The 23462-nt window shown below is 43.5% G+C and overlaps 1 protein-coding gene across 1 annotated transcript in view; it reads right to left on the reverse strand.

Annotated features, from left to right (window-relative positions):
• PAPPA (pappalysin 1) overlaps window positions 1–23462 on the reverse strand; it is a 251942-nt gene that overhangs the window by 200485 nt on the left and 27995 nt on the right. The window contains exon 2 of the mRNA XM_079961901.1: window positions 18733–19804. Within this exon, the coding sequence (XP_079818027.1) occupies window positions 18733–19804 (1072 nt within the window). The remainder of the gene's footprint in view (window positions 1–18732; window positions 19805–23462) is intronic.

A 23462-nucleotide genomic window follows, 5' to 3' on the forward strand; every position in this document is an offset into this window, starting at 1 on the left:
CGCCATCCTCCATTCTGTGGTTGGGGCAAGCCGTTGAGTTGAGCACAGAGGGGTTGTGGCTGGTGGCTGGGAGGAGGGGAAGGGAGAAGAAGGGAGAGGACAGGAGGAGTGGGTGTGAAGAGCAGATGGGGCAAAGTAGGGGGGGAGGTTGAGGAAGCGGGAGGGGTGCACAAAGTGGGGCTTTAATTAATTGAGGGGGGACAGGAGAGAGAGTACATGTGTGAGAGAGAGGAAAGGCCGGTGGGGGTTGGGGAAAGGATTATGATTCGTACCGGCACCATTTTTCTTAGAGAAAAAAAAGCACTGATTATTATTATTAATACCCCACCTTTTTCCTTGTGGGACTCAAGCACTGACTGAAGAGTTTCCAGATGTGTTCTATATATTCAGTAAGGCCATATCCATACCATGCATTCAAAGCACTATTATTTTTATTTTATTTTATTTTTTAAAATGTTATTAACAGTTTCAACAAACCACTATTAGACCACTTTAACAGTCGCTGCTTCTGCCAAAGGATTATGGGAACTGTAGTGGGTTTAGGAGGCCCCTTATTCCCCTCACAAAGCTAACATTCCCCAAATTCCCTGGGAAAAGGGATTGACTATTAAAGGGCTCTGGGCACTGCAGCTTTGGGAATGGAACAGGGGTATCCCAAAAACCCTCATCATCTTTAAAAAATCTTAGTTGTCAGGATTCTTGGGCGGGGGGGGGAGGAGCCTACAGTTGCCTAAAGCGGTATAATAGTGCTTTGTATGTATAGTGCTGATGGAGCCTCAGGCAGTCCCATTTGAGAGCCACCTAAGCTAGCGGTCATTGCCACATATTGTGGCAGAGAGTTCCAGACATGAGGCAGAGTGCCCACAGGCAGTGCTTAGAGTGTGTTTCAGCAAGAAAATGGCAATGGTGGGCCACTGAAATGGTGGCCAGCAGGTGAGGAGGAGCGGCTCTCAGGCTACTATTCTGCACAGATTTAACCTGAACACGGTGCAACTTGCTTGCAAATAAACATGCATCACATACAGTAGGCTTAATCTGTGAGTGCTGAATGTCTGGCAAAACCAGCAATTATTGCTCCATTCCCCTTCGCCCCAGGACCTGGCCACATCTGGCAGATGCTGTCTGGACAGTTGTCTGAAAGGGAGGACAGTACCAACCACACAACGTCTAGTATTCTGAAGGCAGACAGGTTAAGGGAGAAGCTTCTTTCTCTTGCCTCAAGAATTGCCTCAGACCAGGAAGATAACAATATTGAAACACATATATGCATATATCTTCTCCAACATCTGTATCAACTTTATAGTATCTGTCACTGTAAGGGCCTGGTTGGGAACATCCAGCCGACAGGCCATTTAGCCCACAAGGCCATATCGCTCACCACCTCTGGCATCAGGTGACTGACAGGTGCACAGGCCTACTTACCTTCCAGACTTGGCCAGGTGTGTGTGTGTGTGTGTAGAAGATAAGGATCTGGTCCCCTGGCTTTATCAAGTTGCCCCAGCCCTGGTCTGTACCATCTGCCTATACAGTGGTACCTCGGGTTAAGAACTTAATTTGTTCCGGAGGTCTGTTCTTAACCTGAAACTGTTCTTTTTTTATATATATATAAATTTTTTTATTAGTTTTCCAATTTTAAAAAACACAACAGAAACAACCTACAAACAAACACATAAATTCATAATTTCTTAACCTTATTTTCATAAGCCTCTTTTCTCGGACTTCCCCATACCTTCCCTTTTTTGCATCCTTTTTTATTTTTAGCAATTATTCAACAACCCTTTTAACCAATTAAATTTAAATTCATTCTCCTTTTCAATTTCACCCTAAATCAAGCAAAATTTACCGCTGTAATTCTACGTCTTCCTCTCCCTTAGCATTTTAGCACTCCTCAATTTTATAGTAGCTCTTAAGATATATTTTAAACTTCTTCCAGTCTTCTTCCACAGTCTCTTTCTCTTGGTCACGGATTCTGCCGGTCATTTCTGCCAATCCCATAAAGTCGATCACTTTCACCTGCCATTCCTCCAGCGTGGATAGCTCTTGTGTCTTCCAATATTTTGCTAGAAGAATCCTTGCTGCCGTAGTAGTGTACAGAAAAAAGTTTTTATCCTTCCTCGGCACCAATTGGCCGACCATACCCAAGAGAAATGCCTCTTGTTTTTTATGAAAGGTGCATTTAAGTACTTTCTTAATCTCATTATAAATCATTTCCCAGAAGGCCTTAATCTTTGGGCAGGTCCACCAAAGGTGGAAGAAGGTACCTTCAGTCTCTTTACATTTCCAACATTTATTATTGGGCAGATGATAAATCTTCGCAAGCTTGACTGGAGTCATGTACCACCTGTAGATCATTTTCATAATGTTTTCTCTTAAGGCATTGCATGCCGTAAATTTAATACCTGTGGTCCATAACTGCTCCCAGTCAGCAAACATAATGTCATGACCTATGTCTTGTGCCCATCTAATCATGGCTGGCTTCACTGTCTCATCTATTGTATTCCACTTCAGCAGCAAGTTATACATTCTTGATACATTCTTAGTATTGGGTTCTAACAGTTCTGTTTCTAATTTCGATTTCTCCACCTGGAAACCAATTTTCCTATCTTGTTTATAGGCCTCCATTATTTGAAAATAATGGAGCCAATCTCGTACCTTGGACTTTATTTTCTCAAAACTTTGTAGTTTAAATTCACCACCTTCTTGTTCCAAAATTTCAGAATATTTTGGCCAATTAGTTTTCATATTAAGTTTATTTACCTCCTTAGCCTCCATCGGTGAAAGCCACCTGGGAGTTTTATTTTCCAATAAATCCTTATACCGAATCCAAACATTATACAGTGCTTTCCTAACAATATGATTTTTAAAACCCTTATACACTTTAACCTTGTCGTACCAAATATATGCATGCCAACCGAAACTATTATCAAATCCTTCCAAATCTAGAATGTCTGCATTTTCAAGAAGTAGCCAGTCTTTTAGCCAGCAGAAAGCTGCCGATTCATAGTACAGTCTTAAGTCCGGCAGGGCAAACCCCCCTCTTTCTTTGGAATCAGTGAGTATCTTAAACTTTATTCTGGGCTTTTTGCCCTGCCAGACAAATTTAGATATATCTTTCTGCCACTTCTTGAAACAATCCAGTTTATCAATGATTTGTAATGTCTGAAACAAAAATAACATTCTAGGCAATACATTCATTTTAATTACTGCGATTTGACCTAACAAGGAAAGCTTCAGGTTCGACCATATTTCTAAATCTTTCTTTATCTCTGTCCAGCACTTATCGTAATTATCCTTAAATAAGTTTACGTTCTTAGATGTCATATTAATCCCCAGGTATTTTACTCTTTTTGCCACCATTAACCCAGTTTCCTCTTGGAATCTCTCTCTTTCAACATTTGTTAATTTTTTTTCTAGTACCTGAGTTTTTTGTTTATTCAACTTAAATCCTGCGACCTGACCAAATACTTGAATTAATTCTAGGACTCTTTTGGTACTAGTGTCTGGCTCTTGCAAAGTCAATACTAAGTCATCTGCGAAGGCCTTCAATTTGTAATGTCTGGCTCCGACCTGGATCCCTTTCACCAGCTGGTCCCCCCTAATCATATTTAACAAAACCTCCAGGACCGATATAAAAAGTAATGGGGATATTGGGCACCCCTGCCGTGTCCCTTTTTCAATAAGTAGTTCGTCAGTAACCACATTATTTACAATTAACTTTGCCTTTTGTTCCGAATAAATTGCACTTATACCATTTTCAAACTTTTGGCCTACCCCCATCCCATGGAGATTCTTCTTCATAAATTTCCAAGATATATTGTCAAAGGCTTTCTCCGCATCCACGAAAATTAAAACTGCCTTTGTATTGATATTCACTGTCAACATTTCTATAATGTCAATTATATTCCTTACGTTGGTAGATAGATGTCTACCCGGGAGAAAGCCTGCCTGGTCTTTATGAATCTCCTCCACTAACACCTTCTTCAATCTTTTTGCCAAAATGTCTGCAAATATTTTGTAATCCACATTAAGTAATGATATAGGGCGGTAGTTCTTGATCTGTTTTTTATCAACCTCAGTCTTTGGTATAAGTGTAATAAAAGCTTCTTTCCACGATTCGGGTGCCCTTTTCCCCTCTAATATCTCGTTACAAACCTCCTTAAGCGGCTGTATTAACCAGTCCTTCAAAGCTTTGTAGTATCTGGAGGTTAATCCATCTGGTCCTGGAGATTTCCCCAATTGCATATTCTGAATGGCACCCTCTATTTCTTGTTCAGTTATTTTCTCATTTAAAACCAACGTACTTTGTTGCGAAATTTTTTGTAATCCATATTTCTTGAGGAACTCTTCCATTTCTCCTTTGTTTTCCAGCCCTAACCTGAAACTGTTCTTAACCTGAGGGACCACTTTAGTTAATGGGGCCTCCCCCCGCCACCGTGCCGCCACCACACGATTCCTGTTCTCATCCTGAAGCAAAGTTCTTAACCCGAGGTACTATTTCTGGGTTAGTGGAGTCTGTAACCTGAAGGGTCTGTAACCTGAGGTTCCACTGTAATGCTATTTTTAAGGGTGGTTCTGTTTTGTAACCTGTTATGGTTGAGAAAGTGGTAGACACAATTTTGTAAAACAAATAGATGTTTAAGCATGTGGTCTGAGCAGGTTTCAACATCAAAAGCTTTTCAGTTTATAAAAAAGCAGACCAGTTTAAAAATGAAGTATGGTATGGATAGAAAAGTCTTCCCTTCCTCTCATAATCCTAGAATTTGGAATAAATAAATGAAGATGAGTGGGGGAGAATTTCAGAACAGGTGTAGAAACATAGGAAGCTGTCTTATATTGAGTGATATCCCTTGTCCATGTAGCTTAGTACTGTCTACACTGACAGGCAGTTATTCTCTGTAGATTGAATCAGGGACTTTCTTTATAAAAAGCAAGTGCTCTATGGAGCCATGGTATTTTCCATAAAATGAAGTAAGAATCAAGCCTTCATGATTTCAAAAAAAGAACACAGGAAGCTGCCTTATATAAAGCCCACCTGGCTCAATACAACCAACACTGAACGGCAGTGGCTCTCCAGGGTTTCAGATAGGGAGCTTTTCCAGTACAACCTGGAGAGGCCGGGCACTGAACCTGGGAAGTGTGTGCTCTTCCACTCAGCCTCTTATGTTGCAGTTACCGTGTTTGCTAGCATAGCACCAAACAACTGCTAGTAGGCACCTCAAGCCCCCCTTCTTCAGCATGGTCTGTGAGCCACCCATCATCCTCTCAAGGTTATTTGGGTCCCGTGATGGAGGATGTAATGTCACTCAAATGGGCCGATGCCAAAGAGAACCAAAGCAGCCAGACTCAAGGGCTGCCAAAGTCGCATTTCAAAGCCATGAGTGCAGTCCTGGAAGAGGATCAAAGCCTTTTTGAGCTGTCATTAGAATGTTTCCTTGACGCATCTCTTTGGTAAAGGCCAGTAAGCTCCATTCCTTAAGCTTGGCAGTCTGAAACAGCAGTTCGGAACAGAAATGGGGAGAGGAGGGAAACGGCGTGCTTGCATGAAGGGTGGGAGAGCATAATTTCGAAACAGAACTCATGCTCCCAAACGCAAACCAAAGCAAGTGATAACTCAACATAGCACTTTTCCTAAGATGGGACATTTGTGTAATGCCAGGAGACTGCCTTACACTGGAGTAAGTGTGTCAATATGTCAGTTAAAGGTCTTCTCTGCTTGAGCTGCTTTCAGATGCAGAGAGAATGGCTGTGTACACAACATCCATTTAAAGCACAGGGTTCCAGGCCCCTCCCCAGTATTTTGGAAACTGCAGTTTGTAAAGGGTGCTGGGAACTATAGCTGTGGGGGGAAGGGTTCCTAGCATTCTTTGTAAGGGGAAGGATATGCTTTAAATGTATGGTGCGTGGAGAGGGAGGGAGGGAGGGAGGGAGGGAGGGAGGGAGGGAGGAAGGAAGGAAGGAAGGAAGGAAGGAAGGAAGGAATTCTACAGATTGCTCAGAGGCCACTGGGGATGCTGATATCACATTATCAAATCACATGTTCCTCTTCCCCCATCCCTGCAATGTGTTCAGCCAGACCAACCTGTTCCACATGCTCCTTTGCATGCTGCAGAGCGTAAAGCAGAGGGGAACAAGACAGCAGAGGGAGATAGTGATCTACTTGCAGATCTGTGGGTGATTTGCATTCCTTTGCAAAGGTTTCTGAATCCCAGTAGCTGAATTAAGCTTAAAAATTTGAAGGGGGAAAAATGCAGTGGGGTTTTGCTAATTCATTATTTCTCAGACTCAAATATTGTTTGACACCAGCCCCTATTGTCCAAAGCAACTGGGCATGCTGGCTGACAAGTTCTCCATCCCTTAGTTTCAGGGCTGAGGATATGGCCCTCCAGACCTTTCTATCTGGCTCTCAGGATTCTCCCCAGGCCACACCCACTCACCCTGCTTTTGCCTGGCTAGGAAAGGATGTTCCAATGCAGATAGAAACCTACTGGGCAAAGGCACAACTTACATTTACTGCTCTGCCCATTTTTGCCCCTGGCAATGTAGGTCTTGGAAGATTGCCTTAAGTTGAACAAAAAGGCTCCCAGCCCCAGTAAACTCCACTGAGCACAGTTGGATTTCCTCCCAAGTGAGGAAGCCTAAGGACTGCACTGTCAATTGAGTAATGCTTTCCCAAGGAGCCTTTCATCACATGGTGAAGCAAAGAAACATCAGAGCAGCTTTGTAAAACAACCTGACCTCCCTTTATCCAGGGGCAAAACTAGGCTTTATCTCACCTAAGTCAAAGACACCGTTTAGCACACCCCCGCTGCACACATTTGCATACACACACACAAGCTGGGAGCCTCAATGGTGCCCCTCTGGAGGCTGCACCTGGGGCAAAAATCCCGGCCATACCACCCCCATAGCTATGGCACTGCTTTATCAAAGCAAATCCAAAAACAATCACATGGAATTTGGTTTAGTCATTGCTTGTTTCCAGCCTCCCTCCACAGTGACCAAAGGCTTGATGATGGTTGGTCTCTCAAGGGACCCTGGTGAGCTTGGTAAATCTGAGTCAGAAATCGCAATCCAGCCAGCATAGTTAGGGATACAGTTGTCAGCTTAGTGCTCTTGGGACTGGTAGGGCTGAAGGCAAGGGTGTTGCTAGAGCCAGTGCATTCTGCTTCTGCCCAACATCAGCCTACCTGCTGAGTTCTGCAAGGGCAACAGTGAGAACTGAGGAGGAGGAGGCTGACAGCAAAGGAAACTGCATGGACTGTTTGCAAGTATGAAGGCAGGCAGGTGGAGACTGGCAGACTGAGCTGGTGGGATAGTGCCAACAACATATGGATGGCCACTTCCCTGCCATAATTCAAACACTCCTGCCCAGCGCTATTTTTCTAGAAAAAGAGGTGCCGGAACTCACCATGAACATCTCCCTTGTTCTCTTAATAATGGCAATGGTGCCCACCTGAGAGGTGCCAAAACTCAGTTCCTGTGAGTTCCAGCCGAGAAAAAACCCTGCTTCTGCTAACCGCAAGCATTACTGGGGAGGAGTGCGTGTGGCAGAGGCAGATCTGTCAGTTTTGGTTTCTCTCTGTTTTACATTTTCCCATTCTTTCTTAAGTTCTGTTCTCCACATGTATGCAAATTTTTAGATGTCCTCATGAAGAGTCATTAGCATTTTAGTGTGAATTTTTCCTAATATTCACATTCTTGTATGCAGTCTTGCCTTGTATACACTCCCCCCCCCCAAAGCAATGCCTCCTTATATAATGCACTCTTGTGTGTTATTTTCAGTAATGTGTGCATTTTAATTTTACCCTAGCATATGCACTTTTGCACACCTTGTTTGGCTGGAGTATGGCAGTGCAAAATTCAGTGAAGTGTGAATTTCAAAGAATTTCATTTTGTATACTGTTCCAGAAATTGTTGTAAATTAGGTAGGGTTATCTTTTAAATGCAAACTGAACCAAATCCCACCCACTCCACCACCCATCACCAATTTGCATATACATGTTGCTTAATACTCAACTTTCATGCTTAGACATTTATGTGAGGATTCTAGGTTGCTTGTTTTCAACAAACAACCCTTCATTAATCCATTTTTAATTCATTGTCCATTTTTGTTTGAAGAACAGAAGCAAACACAGAGAAAAGATAAATCACAAGATAGTAGGAGAAGACTCTCAGTGTTACAAGTGGCTGGATTCAAGGGCTGGGGGAGAGAACAATGCTCCACCCCCAGCCCAAATGGCAGTGCTTACAAGAGTTTCTGGCTTGCCACTGCTATTGGAGAACAACCAGAGCCCAAAATAAACTCCCCCTCCAAAGTCTGTTGCCCCCCTGCCCCCAAACTTTGAGCAACTAAAAAATCCATTCTTTTGGCAGAGGCCCTAGAAGAAAACATGCAATGACACCAAGTTCAAATCCAGATTACTGCTGACCTTTTTTTAAAAAAATGGTATTAGGTGAGGCGGTCAGCATGAGGAGAAAGGATAAATAACAGGTCTTATCAAATGGCAACCCATTGTTGTGGAGCACCATGCATACTTCATAGGATGAATGGAAGAACTTAAAAGATCAGTCCTGCTAATCTTTTACTAAGGTCCACTATCCTGTTTTCTACAATGCAAACCAGATGCTTCCAGGAGTGAGCAAGCAAGGCCTGGTCTTTCCCTGGTGTTGCCCCACCCCCTCCCCACTGTCACATAATTTTGACTATGGAAGTAGGTTTTGCTTATCACAGCTCATAACGTAGCATGACTTGCTAACCACTGCCCCACGGCACTATAGATTCTCAGTGAAAACCCTTTCAGACTAACTCCATCCAGGCTGGCCATGGGCTCCTCCAGAGCAGAAAGGATTGTAAGGGGGCTTTGTACTGTTGTTTGACAAACAAGGGCTATGTGAGCTCCCATGTGTCTTCTGTCCTGACTCCTGGCTTGTTCATAGGTCCTGCCGTTTGATCTTGACTGCCAGTTCTTGGCTTCGGATTCACACATGGCCTGGATTGCCAGTCAATTAATTTTGCATTGTATAAATAAGTTATGGGCTTTGAGACTGGCCACAGAGGGCCTGTCTGTAGGCAGATAGGTAAGGCACTAAAGGAAGAGTATTTTTCAGTGGTTGCTCCAGATCAATGGAAATACCTTGCAAAGTATGTACATACGGCCTCAACTTTATTGTTTTCTGACTCTCGTTTGAAAAGTACTGATTGAGGGCATGATGAAGAGAAGACCCCGAGAGGGTTTGTGTGCTAGAGATGGGTAACACTGTCAACTTCATTCCTCCCCAGTTTCTTATTTATCCAATCAAAAACTCAGTTCTCCGTCTTTCCACATCTGTGATTTTTTTGTTTTTGTTTAAGTCCTCATGGAAATTCATCACCCTTTCTAGTGCAAACTTCTCCTAAAACCCACATTTTTGCAAATCCATTTCACTGAATATAATGCACTTCTGCATGTTATTTTTTTATGAATATATGTATTTCTGTGCACCCTTTATACTAGCATATGCATTTGTGTACACCTTGCTTGCCTGGAGAACTGCACCGCAAAATTCAACGAGGTGTAAATTTAGAAGGATGGCTTTGTTCCAGTTCTTGTACTGCTTTGAAAAGTGAGAGGTTTGCCTTTAAATGCACATGGAACCAAATTTCTCCCCTATCCCTAACACATGCTGGTGAGTTTTGCACGAGTCTCTTCAACAACCCGAGCCTTCAGGAGAATTGCACTCATTTGCCTGTTATCCGCCCTCATCTCCACCTGATATTCCCTTGGCACCCTGATGTTTTTCCAGAGTCTGCACACCCAATCTTTGTAACAAGGAGAAAAAGTCACAAAAGATAAAAGGAACAGCATCAGGAGATTTACAGAAGCCAAGTTTGCAAAAGCAAAACATTTTCCTCCTTATTGCTCTGACAAACTCCCGCTCTCCGACATTTGTATTTACTAGATCCAGTGTACATTTTGAGGCAGGTTCACAGACGAGCAGTTTTTAGGCTAAATGCAAGGAGACTTTAAACTGGCAGCAACAACAGAGTGAAGGTTCCTTTGAGACACAGAGCTGATAATTTCTGTGTCCTGCACAGCACTTAATACTTATTTAAGAATCTTTTAAAATAAACTGCTGAGATAAATTAAAAAATCTAAGGGGTATACATAAAAAAGATATTAATGCTATACAGATAAAATTTAAAAACTGGCATATGTAACTAAATTAGATAAATGTGATATATCATGTAACTATTATTACTTTATTAGTATTATTTATCAGTTATTATCTATTATTAATCATCTATTATTATCAATTAAATGCGTATCACACCCTTCCTTCCCTCTTACTATTTATTTTTATAAAATATTATTAAATAAGTATCATTTATTAATTATTGCCACAGAGTGGCTCTTTGGTGTTGGAGCTCACAGTTATGGAATGTCCTCCCTACAAAGGCTTGCCTTTTTATTGTTTGTTTGTTTGTTTGTTTGTTTGTTTAGAGTATTCGTACCCTGCTGTTCGGACGCAGGTGGCACTGTGGGTTAAAGCCTCAGCGCCTAGGACTTGCCGATCGAAAGGTCGGCGGTTCGAATCCCTGCGGCGGGGTGCGCTCCCGCTGCTCGGTCCCAGCGCCTGCCAACCTAGCAGTTCGAAAGCACCTCTGGGTGCAAGTAGATAAATAGGGACCGCTTACCAGCGGGAAGGTAAACAGCGTTTCCGTGTGTGGCTCTGGCTCGCCAGAGCAGCGATGTCACGCTGGCCACATGACCCGGAAGTGTCTCCGGACAGCGCTGGCCCCTGGCCTCTTAAGTGAGATGGGCGCACAACCCCAGAGTCTGTCAAGACTGGCCCGTACGGGCAGGGGTACCTTTACCTTTACCTTTACCCTGCTGTTCAACCAGAAAGGCTCCCAGAGCAGCTTACTTGCAATCAAAACAAGACAGTCCTTACCCGCAAGGCGCACAATCACAAGGGAAAAGGAGCAGGAAAGGAAGAGGAAAATCAAAATTGAGACACCAATTTCTGTTCCTAGAATGACCAGCTGGCACAGTTTTGGGGCAGGAGGTGCTTGGTTGAGCTGGGGATCCAGCAAAGCTGATGAAATGAGCCCTGGCTCTGCCAGTGACTCTGGTGCAATGGCTGCCCCCCGGGTGACAGTTGAGGGGAGAGGAGGTCTACTGCTTATATTGCATACCCCTCAACTGTAAAAACAAAACCACCAGAATGCCTATATTACACAAATCCAATTGGAAAAACAAGTGAACGTAACAGGCTGTATGATAACAACTGCAGAGTTATTTACTAGAAACTACTTCTCAAAAATTAGATACAGCTTCTCATAGTGTAATAATCTTCTAAGTGTCTAATGAAGATGATAGAGACAAAAGAAACTGGCACTGGTAGATGTAGAAACAGAGCTGTGCCAGCATCTACCAGTGTCAGTTTCTTTTGTCTACCAACTTTATCATCTTCATTAGACACTTAGAAGATTATTTCATGTCACTCTTCTAAGGAATACGTCAGACAGAAAAATACAAGAGAAGATGAAGAAATTAGAAATGAATGTATTACGGCACTGACAAAATAGGATTTGTATTTTCTGCATACTGGACTTGGTGGTCAACTGAATAAGCTACATTTTAAAATATTATGTCACGATGTTGATTTTGACACTATGACAAGATGTATCTAGTAAATACCCCTCAACTGTGCCAATTAAAAAGGGACATCCTATTTTTGTGCTCTCATATGAGAGTATGGCACCTAAAAAAGCACAAGAGCATGGTCCCCCAAAGCGTGTGAGATCATGAACTTCCACAAGATTGCAGAGTGCAAAAACACATGCTCTGGGGCTCCGTAGTCCCGGGCGGGTAACATGTCTCGCCCAGCAGCACATCCCAGTTTTGGGCCTGGACATGTTAGAGGGTATGATATTGTGATCCTTTGGGTGCCAGAGGAGAACCTTGTACTCCAAGGTCTTTGTGGTGCTCCAATGGATGCCTGCAGGGGCTAGAAGATACAACCCTTCACCATTACAGAAGATACAACCCTTCACCATTATAACTCACCGATGCAGGCAGGGTTGCATAAGCAGCCCAGTTGAAACAAGCCAAATTCAAGTGCAGACAATTGGTCTAGGTTGAAACATAATCCAGAGACAAAGTTAGGTAAGGCAGTACAATTAAGAGCCAGAGACCTGCGTGGTTTTCAGCACCTGGAGGCTCTGGAGGGTGACCTTACAGATGCTTCCCTTCAAAAGTACATCCAAGCCATAGCTGCTGGCAGTGAAGTATAAGAGATCGCTTACTTCTGAGCAGACCAGCAACTCTGGGTCCATAGATGCATACAGTGTCTGTTGTTCTTCAACCTGAACCTGAAGATTTTGGCACCAATGCTTTTGAGAACCGATGGTTCCAAGTTTTCATCACCAGGTACCAACCTGGAGGGCCCTTCAAAGGGATCCCCAGCATTGGATTCAGGGGGACTCAACCTGTAAGATGTTTGATTCATCCCTTGGCATTGTGTAGAGCTAGGCATGAGTCTTAATTGTAATTTTTAGTGCATTTCAGTTCTCCAGCACTTAGAGCTTTTCCTGCTGCTGGTTTTATGTAGATTTGATGTTTCTTGTGTTGGTGTAATAATTATTTCTTCTGATTTTATGTTGGTGGTAGTAATTATTGCATTCATATAGTTTTAATTTATTTGTGGGTGTATTTTTTCTTTCACTGAATTTTAATGTTTTGAATTTTAATGATTTGTTTGATGAGTGGTACTGAAAAGTCACAAAGAATAAAACCTTACAACAACTTTGTTATGGAGTAGGCTGTAGCTGAGGGGTAGAGCATGCAGAAGGCCAAACATTCAGTCCTTCACACCTCCATATAAGGTTCAGATAGACTGCTGCCTGAAACCATGGAAAGCCACTGCCAGTCAGTGTAGACAATATTGAGCTAAATGGTACATTGGTTTGACTCAGTATAAGGCATCTTCCTGTGTCAACCCAAACCATTGTGTCCAAGTGATATGACACATAGACCATGACAAATGATGCTGTTGTCTGTGAGTGATGAACACATGTTTATTCAGCCTTCCCCGACCTGATGTCCCCCCAGAGGCTGATGAACTACAGCTCCCTGTGTTCTATGTTACTACATACTCTAGCTCTCTAGGGTGTCATAAGAGCTTGAGAAGAACCCTGCTGCATCTTGTCAATGGCATATCTCACCCCACATCCTATGGGAATCCTACAAACAGGACGTGAGTGCTCTCCCCACTTGTAACTGGCAATTCCCAGCAGCTGGTGATTCAGAGGCATATAATCTCCAACAGCGAAGGCAGAACTAAGTCATGGTGGCTAGCAACCCTCCTGAAGATGCCAGCAACTAAACCTGGATACTTCTGCATGCAGTGCAAAAGGCTTCTCTCTCCAGTTATGACCTTTACAGCAAAACAAGTTCTTTCCCAAACACTCTGGCTGGTTGTGATCAGTGTCACATAAATGACAATATCATAGATGCTAAACCCTGCTGCTGCTTTAACCTCATTGTGCAAAAGGAACACAGCCAGGGGGATCTTGGTGCAAGGAATATAGATGCATTTGAAATTATTCAGCCCCTGTTGCAAATCAGGTGAAATTCAGTTGAAAATGCCACTTCGCCAGGCTTTTCCAGTCTTACTATAAGTTGCATTTACAGCTGAATTTGAGGAAACCACTTGAAGCATCCATTGTGTGGAGCTATTTTCATTGCTTTGGTTGGATTTGCTCCTTTCAAACAGCAGAAAACCTGTAAATTTTGAGAATAAACTTGATTTGCAATGGGACGGAATAATTTTGGTTGCAAATGTAAATGCTTGGCTTATTTTAAGAGTTACCCTCTCATCTCATTCTATATCCTTTTGGAACTTGAGGACCGGCAGAATAGGGTTTCTCTCATTCTGTGCCTTGATCATTTCATGTGTTTCCTCTCCAGTGAATTCCACTCCTCCAAAATTCTTGTTCGGCATTAGGACCATTTATCAAATTAATTCCAGGATTGGAGCACAGGATTGGAGCATTTTTATCTCAGCTTTCATGGCTGCCTTTGTTTGTTTGTTTGTTTAAAAGCAGTTCTAAACCACTTTGTGTGTTGTTGTTGTTGTGTTATAAACCTCTAAGTGGTGCACACTATGTGCAATATAAAAACAATATCCATTAAAACAAAAATATAGCCTAAAGTCATTAAAAGAGCATACACAAATAAAAGCAAATAAGAAAGAGACTCAGGGGCTTCATACACACAATTCACAGACCTTCCAATGGTCCCTATTTTTCAGGGACAGTCACAGATTTACAGAAGCCATCCCAGTTTCTGATTTGATCCTAGAATGTCCTGCTCTTCCTTAGGATGTCCCTATTTTCATTGGAGAATTGTTGGAGGGTATGGAATTATGCGACCCCTGAGTCAAGAAGATAGGTAACATCTGAAAACAGCCATGTGCAGGGAAGTTTTTTAAATGTTTAATATTTTATTATGTTTTTATATATGTTGGAAGCTGCCCAGAGTGGCTGGTTAAACCCAGTTAGATTGACGGGGTATAAATAATAAAATCATCATCATCATCATCATTGAATAGGACCTCCCTATTTTTCATTAAAGAAATGTTGGACGGTATGAACTCAGGGTCCAATCTTAGGAGCAAGTGAAAGCCTGGGCAAAAATATTAATCTTTACAAGGTATCTGCTTGTAAATGGTTGTAAATGACAGAGGGAAGGGCATTCCACAGTACAGGGACAATAGCAAAAGATACCCATTCTATAGTCACTGCCCTATGATATTCTGTAGGGTGCAATGCCATGAGCAGAATTTCCCCAGGTGATCTAAGTGACTTAATAGGTCTGTGCAGGGGAAAGAGGTCTTTCAGATTGCCTGGATTATCTGTTAACAGTGCACCTTTGAGCATGATCTAGTGGCTGTTTGGCGGTCAGTGCAGTAGAGGTATAATTTGTGCACATCCAGGTGTTCCACTCAATAACCTGACCACAGCATTTCACATCAGCTGCAACTTCCAAGGGAAGCCCTACATTGAGTGCAATACAGTAGTCCAATAGAGAGATTATATATACAGTCATACCTCAGGTTACAGCTGCTTCAGGTTGCGTTTTTTTGGGTTACGGGCCACCGAAACCCAGAAGTACTGGAACGGGTTACCTCTGGGTTTCGGCGGTTGCACATGCGCAGAAGCACTAAATCGTGCTTTGCATATGTGCAAAAGTGCCAAATCGCAACCCGCGCATGCACAAACGCGCAGACACCGGTTGCAAATGCTGCAGGTCCATACGTGAATCCTGCACGGATCACATTCGCAACCCGAGCATCCGCTGTATATCTGAAGGGTGTTCGTGGAGAAAATGGATAAGACTGTTCCGTCGCTTCAGAGGGCAAGAGTAGTTAGTACCAATGTGCATGAGCTGCACAGAAGCTGACTTTAGCTAAATGTTCAGAGGATCTTCCTAATGGCAAAGCAGTGGAACAGACCATCTTGCAAGGTAGTTGGCTCTACTTGGCTAAAAGATTGGGAGCTCCCCCCTGCCACCTCATTGTGGACAAAATCCTAAAGCTGAACACTCCTTGCAGAAGGAGAGTCTGCAATTTCTCTAGGACAATCCTTTTGCAGCCTCACAAACCTCTTGAATTGTCCAAAGTCTATTTTTGTAGCAGGTTCTTTGTCAACCATTTCCTTATTTTTATTCTAAAAAGGAGCTGACTCACCGATTAGGGCTGAACAAAACCATTAACATGCAGTGGGGTGGGGGGGAGGGTGAAAGAACAACTAAAAAATAATAATAATCATATCAGTGTCCAAGTAACGGGTTCCACCCTTTCCTCTGTGCTGTTAATTTTTACTACATCTTTTGGTAGGAATTCAGCATGGATTTTTTCCTGGCATTAATCCCTCAGGTTTCCCTTTTCTGTGTTAGGCAGTTCTATATTTTGGTAAACTCCATCTATTAATAGCTGCCTTGTGTGGCTATTAAAAAACACAAGCACTTGCTTAGTAGCCGAAAATCACAGGCTGCTCAAGCTGACAGCTGCAAATGGGGAAAGGCGGACTTGAAGACTGACATCATGATGTGAAGCACCTTCCTGGCTCAGAATCAAAACAAAACAACAGAGGAACCTATCTTTAGCATGAGAGGCACATTCCATCTGGGCGACCTTGCAAGGGTCACATACCAGGGGTGGGCAGAACAATGAATGTAAACTATCACTTTGTACAGTCGCCTAGTTTCTGTATAAACCCATCTCTACCCACCATCCACACAAGCAAGAGGCATTATTAGAGTTTGAGGACACATTCCAGCCAGGCAAAAACACTCAAGGAGGGTAGAAAGCAGGGGCAGTGAGGTGGGTGGTCTGGGGAGAGTTCCCAAAGACCAGGTAGAGAAGCCTGGGGGGCTGCAATTCAGTCCCCAAGTTGGAGCTTCCTCATACAACATAAACAATTGCCAACTTGAGAAGGGGGATGGAAATGCCACTTACCTATCAAAGAGGAGGTAAAAGTTCACACTGAGGAAATCAGAACCCATTAAACTTGCATGTTACAGTTTGATTCACTATACAATTTGCCCAAATTTTATCATGCCAACTGTAGGGTACATGCAAGCCCTGCAAGACTTTCTTTTCTTTTCTTTTTTCCTTTTCATTTTGCAGGTCTACTACAATTAGGAATGGGCATTTCTTTCAATTTCAGTTTCTTTCCCCCACTCCATCTTGAAGTTGAAGGGAAAAAAGGAACTGCAGCCCTCCAGAGGTTAATGGACTCCAACTCCCATCATCAGTGACAATTGGCCATGCTGGCTGGGTCTCATAGGACCCTGGGCTTCCAACAATATCTGGATACCAGTTACTGGAAACCACAGGAGGGGAGAGTTCTCTTTTGCTTGGATCCTGCTAGCCGGATGCTGGACTTGATGGGCTATTTGCTCTAATCCAGCAGGCTCTTCTTCTGTTTTTTTTTTTGTTAATTGCATGGTGTACATGTGAGATGGCAGAGGAAAGATGGGTTGCTCCATCACTGCTTTGGGTCCAGCACAAAAGCCAATCAGGGAACAAATTCTCCCCCTTTTCTGTCCTCAGCAAAAGAAAGGCAGCAGACAGTTGGAAGATGAATGGAGAGCCCCCGTTGTCCATCCTCTTCCAGCCCTCCACAGGCCAGTAAAACATTTTGCAGGCTAGTAACTTCTCTGAAGACTTTATTTACAAGGCTGTGCTAAAGCTCACATCGGCTAATAAATACATGTGTACTTCCAACTGACAGTTATTGCTAAAGACAAAGCCTTGCAAAGAAAACAAACGGCCTTTCCATATTCATCTCCTCATACAAATCTCCCTCTTCACATGACTCTTCCGAGAGATTGTTCCTGAGCAAAAGAAAGCTTGTCAAAGCTTTTGTATGGCTTATGTTTTAACATTCTGTTTGAGTTTATGGCTGGCATAAAACACTCATAAAAAGTTACACATCCCCTCGCCCTGGGGAGCGATTCTGTTCTGTCCACAAAGAAGATAATATTCATTGAATACCTCTAGCCAAGGCACAAGGGTGTGCATGAGAGAGCAGGTGAAATAAAACAGCGCCAAGTGGATGGAGATATTTTTCAAAATCCTGCTGGTTCTAAATCTAGGCAGAAAAACCATCATGTTTTCTTGATTAAGCACCGCTCTCAATTAGAGGCCTGCCCTGCAAATAAGTGGCTTTCCAGCCAGCTGTATCAGAAAGAGGTGAGACGGTGAGGCCCACCCCACAACCTCAGCTGGGACTCATTACTGAACGCTTCCTCCCTTCCCCAACCTGCCTATATCAGCAGCACTTCCACTTGGCTGAGAGAGGCAAGACAGAGAGGACCACACCACTGGTTGAGCTGGGAGTGGCTGCCGCTTGACTGCTCCCATCCCAGAACCACCTCCGGCACTTATACAAGTCATACAAAATCCCACACAAATACAGTGGTACCTCTGGATGCAAATGGGATCCATTCCAGAGCCTCATTTGCATCCTGAGTAGAACAAACCAGTGTCTGCAAACCAGTGTCTGCGCATGCACGGGTCACAATTTGCTGCTTCTGCGCATGATGTCATTTTGAGCATCTGCGCATGCGTGAGCGACGAAACCCGGAAGTAATGCATTCTGTTACTTCTGGGTTGCCGCGGAGCGTAACCTGAAAACGCTCAACCTGAAGCGAATTTAACCCGAGGTATGATTGTACAGGGAAATAAATTTATATACATGTCCTCAAGCTAAACCTACAATTCACCCTTAGTTTTTAAACTCATTATAAACGCAGGCATGCCTCAACCAAACCTCCTTAGATCTGTGCCCCCACCTCCAAGCCCCTGCTAATTTGTGCCAAGATATATCTCCTCCACTCTAAGGGCCCCATCATGGGCACATGAAGATGTCAGGTTTGTACATCAATTCCCAAGAGTGTGTGCAAAGAGTGTTCAAGTGTGTGCAAAACGGCCCTCTGAGCTGCTCATCAACCCAAACCAAACCAACTAAACGGACTGATAATGAGAGCTAGGAACACAAAATGCATTTCCTCATGCATTCTAAAACTTGATTCATTATGAGTCAGTTTAAAAGAGAATCATTAAATCAATATGAATTGTTGTGGGCATGGGAAGAGGTGTTGGGGTGAGGGGAATATGAATGAGGGGAACATAGGCAGGCCTAGTATGATTAGAAGGACCTTATATGCTCAGCAGTGTGCCTACCTGTGAGGAGAGTCTGGATCAAAGCATGTCTTGGTGACATCAGTTATCTCTGGGTTACAGCAATCCCCACCATCAAAGCTGTACCTCTCAAAGTTACAATCCATGTCGCACACACCATTCTGCTTCTTCTTGTTGAATGACGAGTGTCGCATGTGCCGGCAGTCCCCTCCATCGTACCCGGTTAAGGTATGGTTGCACTCAGGGTCACAACTGTCATCTCCAATCTTGCTAATTTCACAGTTGGCCAGGATCAGGCGATGCCGGAGGGAAGAGTTCTTTACTTCCAGCACCTCCAGTTCCCATGTGATGTTGTAAGGGCTGAAGGCATCGTTCAGTTGCTGGTGTTGAAATTCTATCTGTTCACGGCTAACAGTTGGGTTGTGATGGTGGTCATCATAGATATTCACCACTCGGTAGTGGACTACCTTTTTGTGACGGAAGTTTGGGAGCTTGTTGTAGCTGGCAATGACCTCTTTGTTGTCACACACAGTTTGCCCACATAGAGGAGGATCAAGGCTTGTATCCAGCAGGTAGCCAGGGTGGGAAGTGAATTCGATCTGAGGAAGACTAGGGCTGTCTTTCATCGGAGACCAGATGCTTTTCACATTCAGTAAAGTCTCCTGAAAAACGAGCTGAGGTAGAGGAGCATCTGCTTCATGAGTCACCATGGCCATGTCAGACAGAATCTCCTTCTGACACCGGGCTGTTCTCCAAAGGCTGAAATGTTCTACGTAGCCTCTGTAATTCTGATTCAGGGCATTCCCACCAAGCATGAGAACTTTGCATTTCAAGGTCAAAGGGCTAAAGATGTTCCCTACCTGCTCCCCACTGGTAGCCACTTGAGCACCGTTCACATAGAGTTTCATCAGGCGTCCATCGTAAGTGACAGCTAGGTGAACCCACTGGTTTGCGAGGTAGTTACGATGATCCGTGATGGTGGTAACCTTCCGGGCACGGTCCGTCTTCAAGGAAAAGAAAAAGCGGGGTTCTCTATTCCCCTGGTCACTGATGGTGTTAATCCCCAGGACCCATCCTCGGTCACGGGTGGTGTAAGAACATTTGTCATATAGTCCTAAGTGCCCCCCACAAAGAGAGAGAGAGAGGAGAGAGATAAACAGAAGTAAATATGAGTGATGACAGCACAAAATTTACAAAATTTACATCGATCTACAAAAGACAGCAATTTTCATAATAAACCGGTTGGCATGAAGACAAGGAGCACTGAACCCTTTTGTGAACACGTGACCATAAATGGGAGAAATCATTTCAATATTGCAGCAAAAGGTCAAGAACTTCTAGAGGCATATGACGTAAATGGGACACCCAATTCTTTGTCTAGGGGCCAGAAATCCTTTGCAATTGCTTAGTGGTGAAATTACAGTAAGAAATCTCATTAACTTCACTTGAACTGTAAGCTTGACGTCACTAGTTTGGACCAAATCCTCACAAAACACATGCATTTGTTAATTCTTAGCACCCCCACAAAATTAAAATCCCCTGAGTTCATGGGGGGGGGGGGGGAATTGAGAAGGAACAGTCCATGGTTGCTAAACCTTAAAAAAAAAGGCTGTACCATAGAAGTATGCTTATCTAAGTTCCTTTAACAGATGAAACCACATTGCATCAGAAGTAATCAGACAGCAACAGAAAGAAAATCTGGGGTTTCTTTTCAGAATAAACCCTGCTAGCTGGTGCAGTACTATTTTGGAAGGAATTGGTGTAAATGTCTTACAGAGGGCACACCAACTCATGGTAGATGGGATTTCTGCACCAATCCACCCAAATCTCAAAACCATATTAGGCAAACTCACGGAGGATAAAACTCTTAGTGGCCTTCCAGTTATAATAGTCATATATTACCTCTAGTATCAGAAGCAGCATGTCAATGAATACCAGCTACAGAGCAACCAAACGCAAGAGAGAAGGGACTGAGGTTCAAGGGGTAGAGTATGTCAAAGGTCCCAGTTTCAATCCCTAGTATCCCCAGGTAAGACTGGGAGGTGCTCCTTGCTTGAAATCCTGGAAAGTCTCTGCCAGTCAGTATAGGCAATACGAAGCTAGTTGAACCAATGGTGTGACTCAGTATAAGAGGGGTTCCTAAGTTCCTAGTGTACAAATGAATGAGAGGGAAGTGGATGGAGTTGTTGGCTCCAGATAATGCCTGGCAAGCAAATCAAAATATCAATGCACACATCTGCTAGAAAGCCACAAGACATGGATATTAGGGTTGTCATATGTCCAGAATTTCCTGGACATAGCCGGAATATGGCAGTCAAATGCAGTGTCTGGGTGGAAATTGCTTAAGTGTCTGGATTTTCACTTTTTGAAATATGGCAACCCTATGGATATTCTGTGCAAACCCATGTGCATAGATACAAACTGACAGCGCACAGCTTACCCTTCATTCTCCCCACCAGACAGATTCTCTGCTTCAAAAGGCAGTGTAAGGTAGACTAGTGCCACATTTACAAATTAATGGCTACTGTTCTTGGCAGCTACAAGCCATTATGACTGTATCTAACCTCCAAAATCAGAGTCAATGTCCTTCTGAATAACAGTTGAATGGGGAACAAAAGCAAAGAAAGGGTGATTGCATTCAGGTCCTGGTGCAGGCTTTTTATAGGAGACTGAGTTGGCCACTGTGAGAACAGGATACTGGATTAGATGGGTCTTTGGATTAATCCTGCAGGGTTCTTCTTAAACTGGCTCATGCTCTCCTTCTTCCACCCCTCTCCCACCCCCAACTAAGCCCTCACCTCTGCACCCTATCCTTCCCTTAACTGAAGCCCACTGCCCCTTTGTGTTCTCAGCATAATCACTCAATCCCTCTCTATCAACAATTGTGGACTCGGAGACCATCAGCTGAGCAAAGGTTATCAGAAGAGTAATTCCTCCCTCCCCCCCCCCCCCATTCCCAGACCAGCTCTGTGAAGTGTTATTTTTGCTAGGGGCTCTTTCTTGTCCCTTCCCTTCTTGCCTTTGCAAGGGAGGTGCCAGCTAGGTAGTGTACTTATTTCTCTGTCAAGTGCATACACTTTAACAAACAACAAAGCTAAATCACATCTCGAGACCAGATTGGAGCTGAACACTGTGACTGCTGATCATCAGTATGGTGCAAGGAGGGGAGGGGAGACAAATGAGCGGCTTTGTCCTGGTATCTGAATTAAAGCTAAGGCTTGTATCCAATACTGGTCCTATTCAAAGTAGCAGATCATGGATAGGCAAACTAAGGTCCATGGGCCGGATCAGGCCCAATTGCCTTCTGGATCAGGCCCAATTGCCTTCTGGATCAGGCCCATGGATGGTCTGGGAATTGTCGCGTGGATCGCCAGTGTGCACGTTCTTTCCCTCTCCCTCACATGGCAGCGGTGGTGGCAGCGCCTACTTCCTCCCTCCTCTGGGCTTCTCCCTGCCCTGCCTAGAGGAGGAAGGGGACTGGGCTTTGTCAGTGCCGGCAGCAGCAACGCTCAAGTGGCCACCATTTTAAGCAGCCCCTCTCCAGAGCCCTTTTGCGCACCGCTCATCATCCCTCTGCTGCCACTGCCAGCGCCTGCTGCTCGCAAGACACAGGTAAGCAGCCACCGGGGCTGGTGGTGTTCTTGCATCATTCACCCCCCTTCAAAATATAGTCCAGCCCCCCACAAGGTCTGGGGGACAGTGGACTGGCCCCCTGCTGGAAAAGTTTGCTGACCCCTGGGGTAGACTCTTTGGATTGCTATTTTATTACTTTTTTAAAAATGCATACCTGCATATATTCCAAAATGTTATCCAATCCACTGTAACTGACTCGGAGTACACCCACTGCAAATGATGAACATGGCTAATTTAGCTCCATTATTTTTAATGGGTCTACTCTAAATAGTTGGATACAGCCCACTGAAACTGATGGGCTGTATCCAATTTTGTCCTACTCAGAGTAGATCACTGACACTGATGGACGTTGCTAACTTAGGTGCACTCATTTAAATTGTTATACTCTGAGTTGAACTTGGCAGTATACAACCCATTAATTTCGATAGTTGAATTAATTTTGACTCAGAGAAGACTACTTTAAATGAATGGCCCTAAGTTAGTAATGTACATTACTTTCTGTGGGTCTCCTCTGAGTAGAACTGACACAGAATATAACCCATAGTGTGCATCAGGCATGGGAAGGTTACTGAAGCTACAAAAATGAAAAACTACAGAGTTCGACATACCCCAGTTGCCTTCTCGCTGACAATTTCAGTTTCTCTCAGACTCCATCTTTCCTTGCAGACTTAAGTTCTGTTTTCTACATTTCCACATCACTTTGCCATTAAAAAAAAAAAAACCAATCCTCATGGAAATTCATCAGCATTTTAGTGCAAGTTTATCTTAATAGGCAATTTCCCCAAACTTATTAGACATTTTTATGTTGTTGTTTTTATGTTGATATGTTGTTGTATGAATGTGTACGCACAGCACACTTTAATCTAGCATATGCATTTTTGTACACATTGCTTGGCTGGAAAACTGCATTGCAAAATTCAGAGCAGTGCAAATTTCAAAGGCTGGCCGCATTGTGGTTCATGTATTGTTCCAGAAAGTATGAATGAGGTAGGTTTGCCTTTGCCTGTGAACTGAATTGAATTTCTTTTCCACCAGCTTCACAACTTGTAGATCCTTTGGATTATGTTCTAGAAGAATGTTGTGGTTTTTAATTTCCAGTTTCAAAGGGCCAAAATTAGCCCAAGATCAACCCAGTGGTG

The sequence above is a fragment of the Podarcis cretensis genome, assembly GCF_951804945.1.
Source record: "Podarcis cretensis genome assembly, chromosome: Z".
Classification (NCBI taxonomy): domain Eukaryota; kingdom Metazoa; phylum Chordata; class Lepidosauria; order Squamata; family Lacertidae; genus Podarcis; species Podarcis cretensis.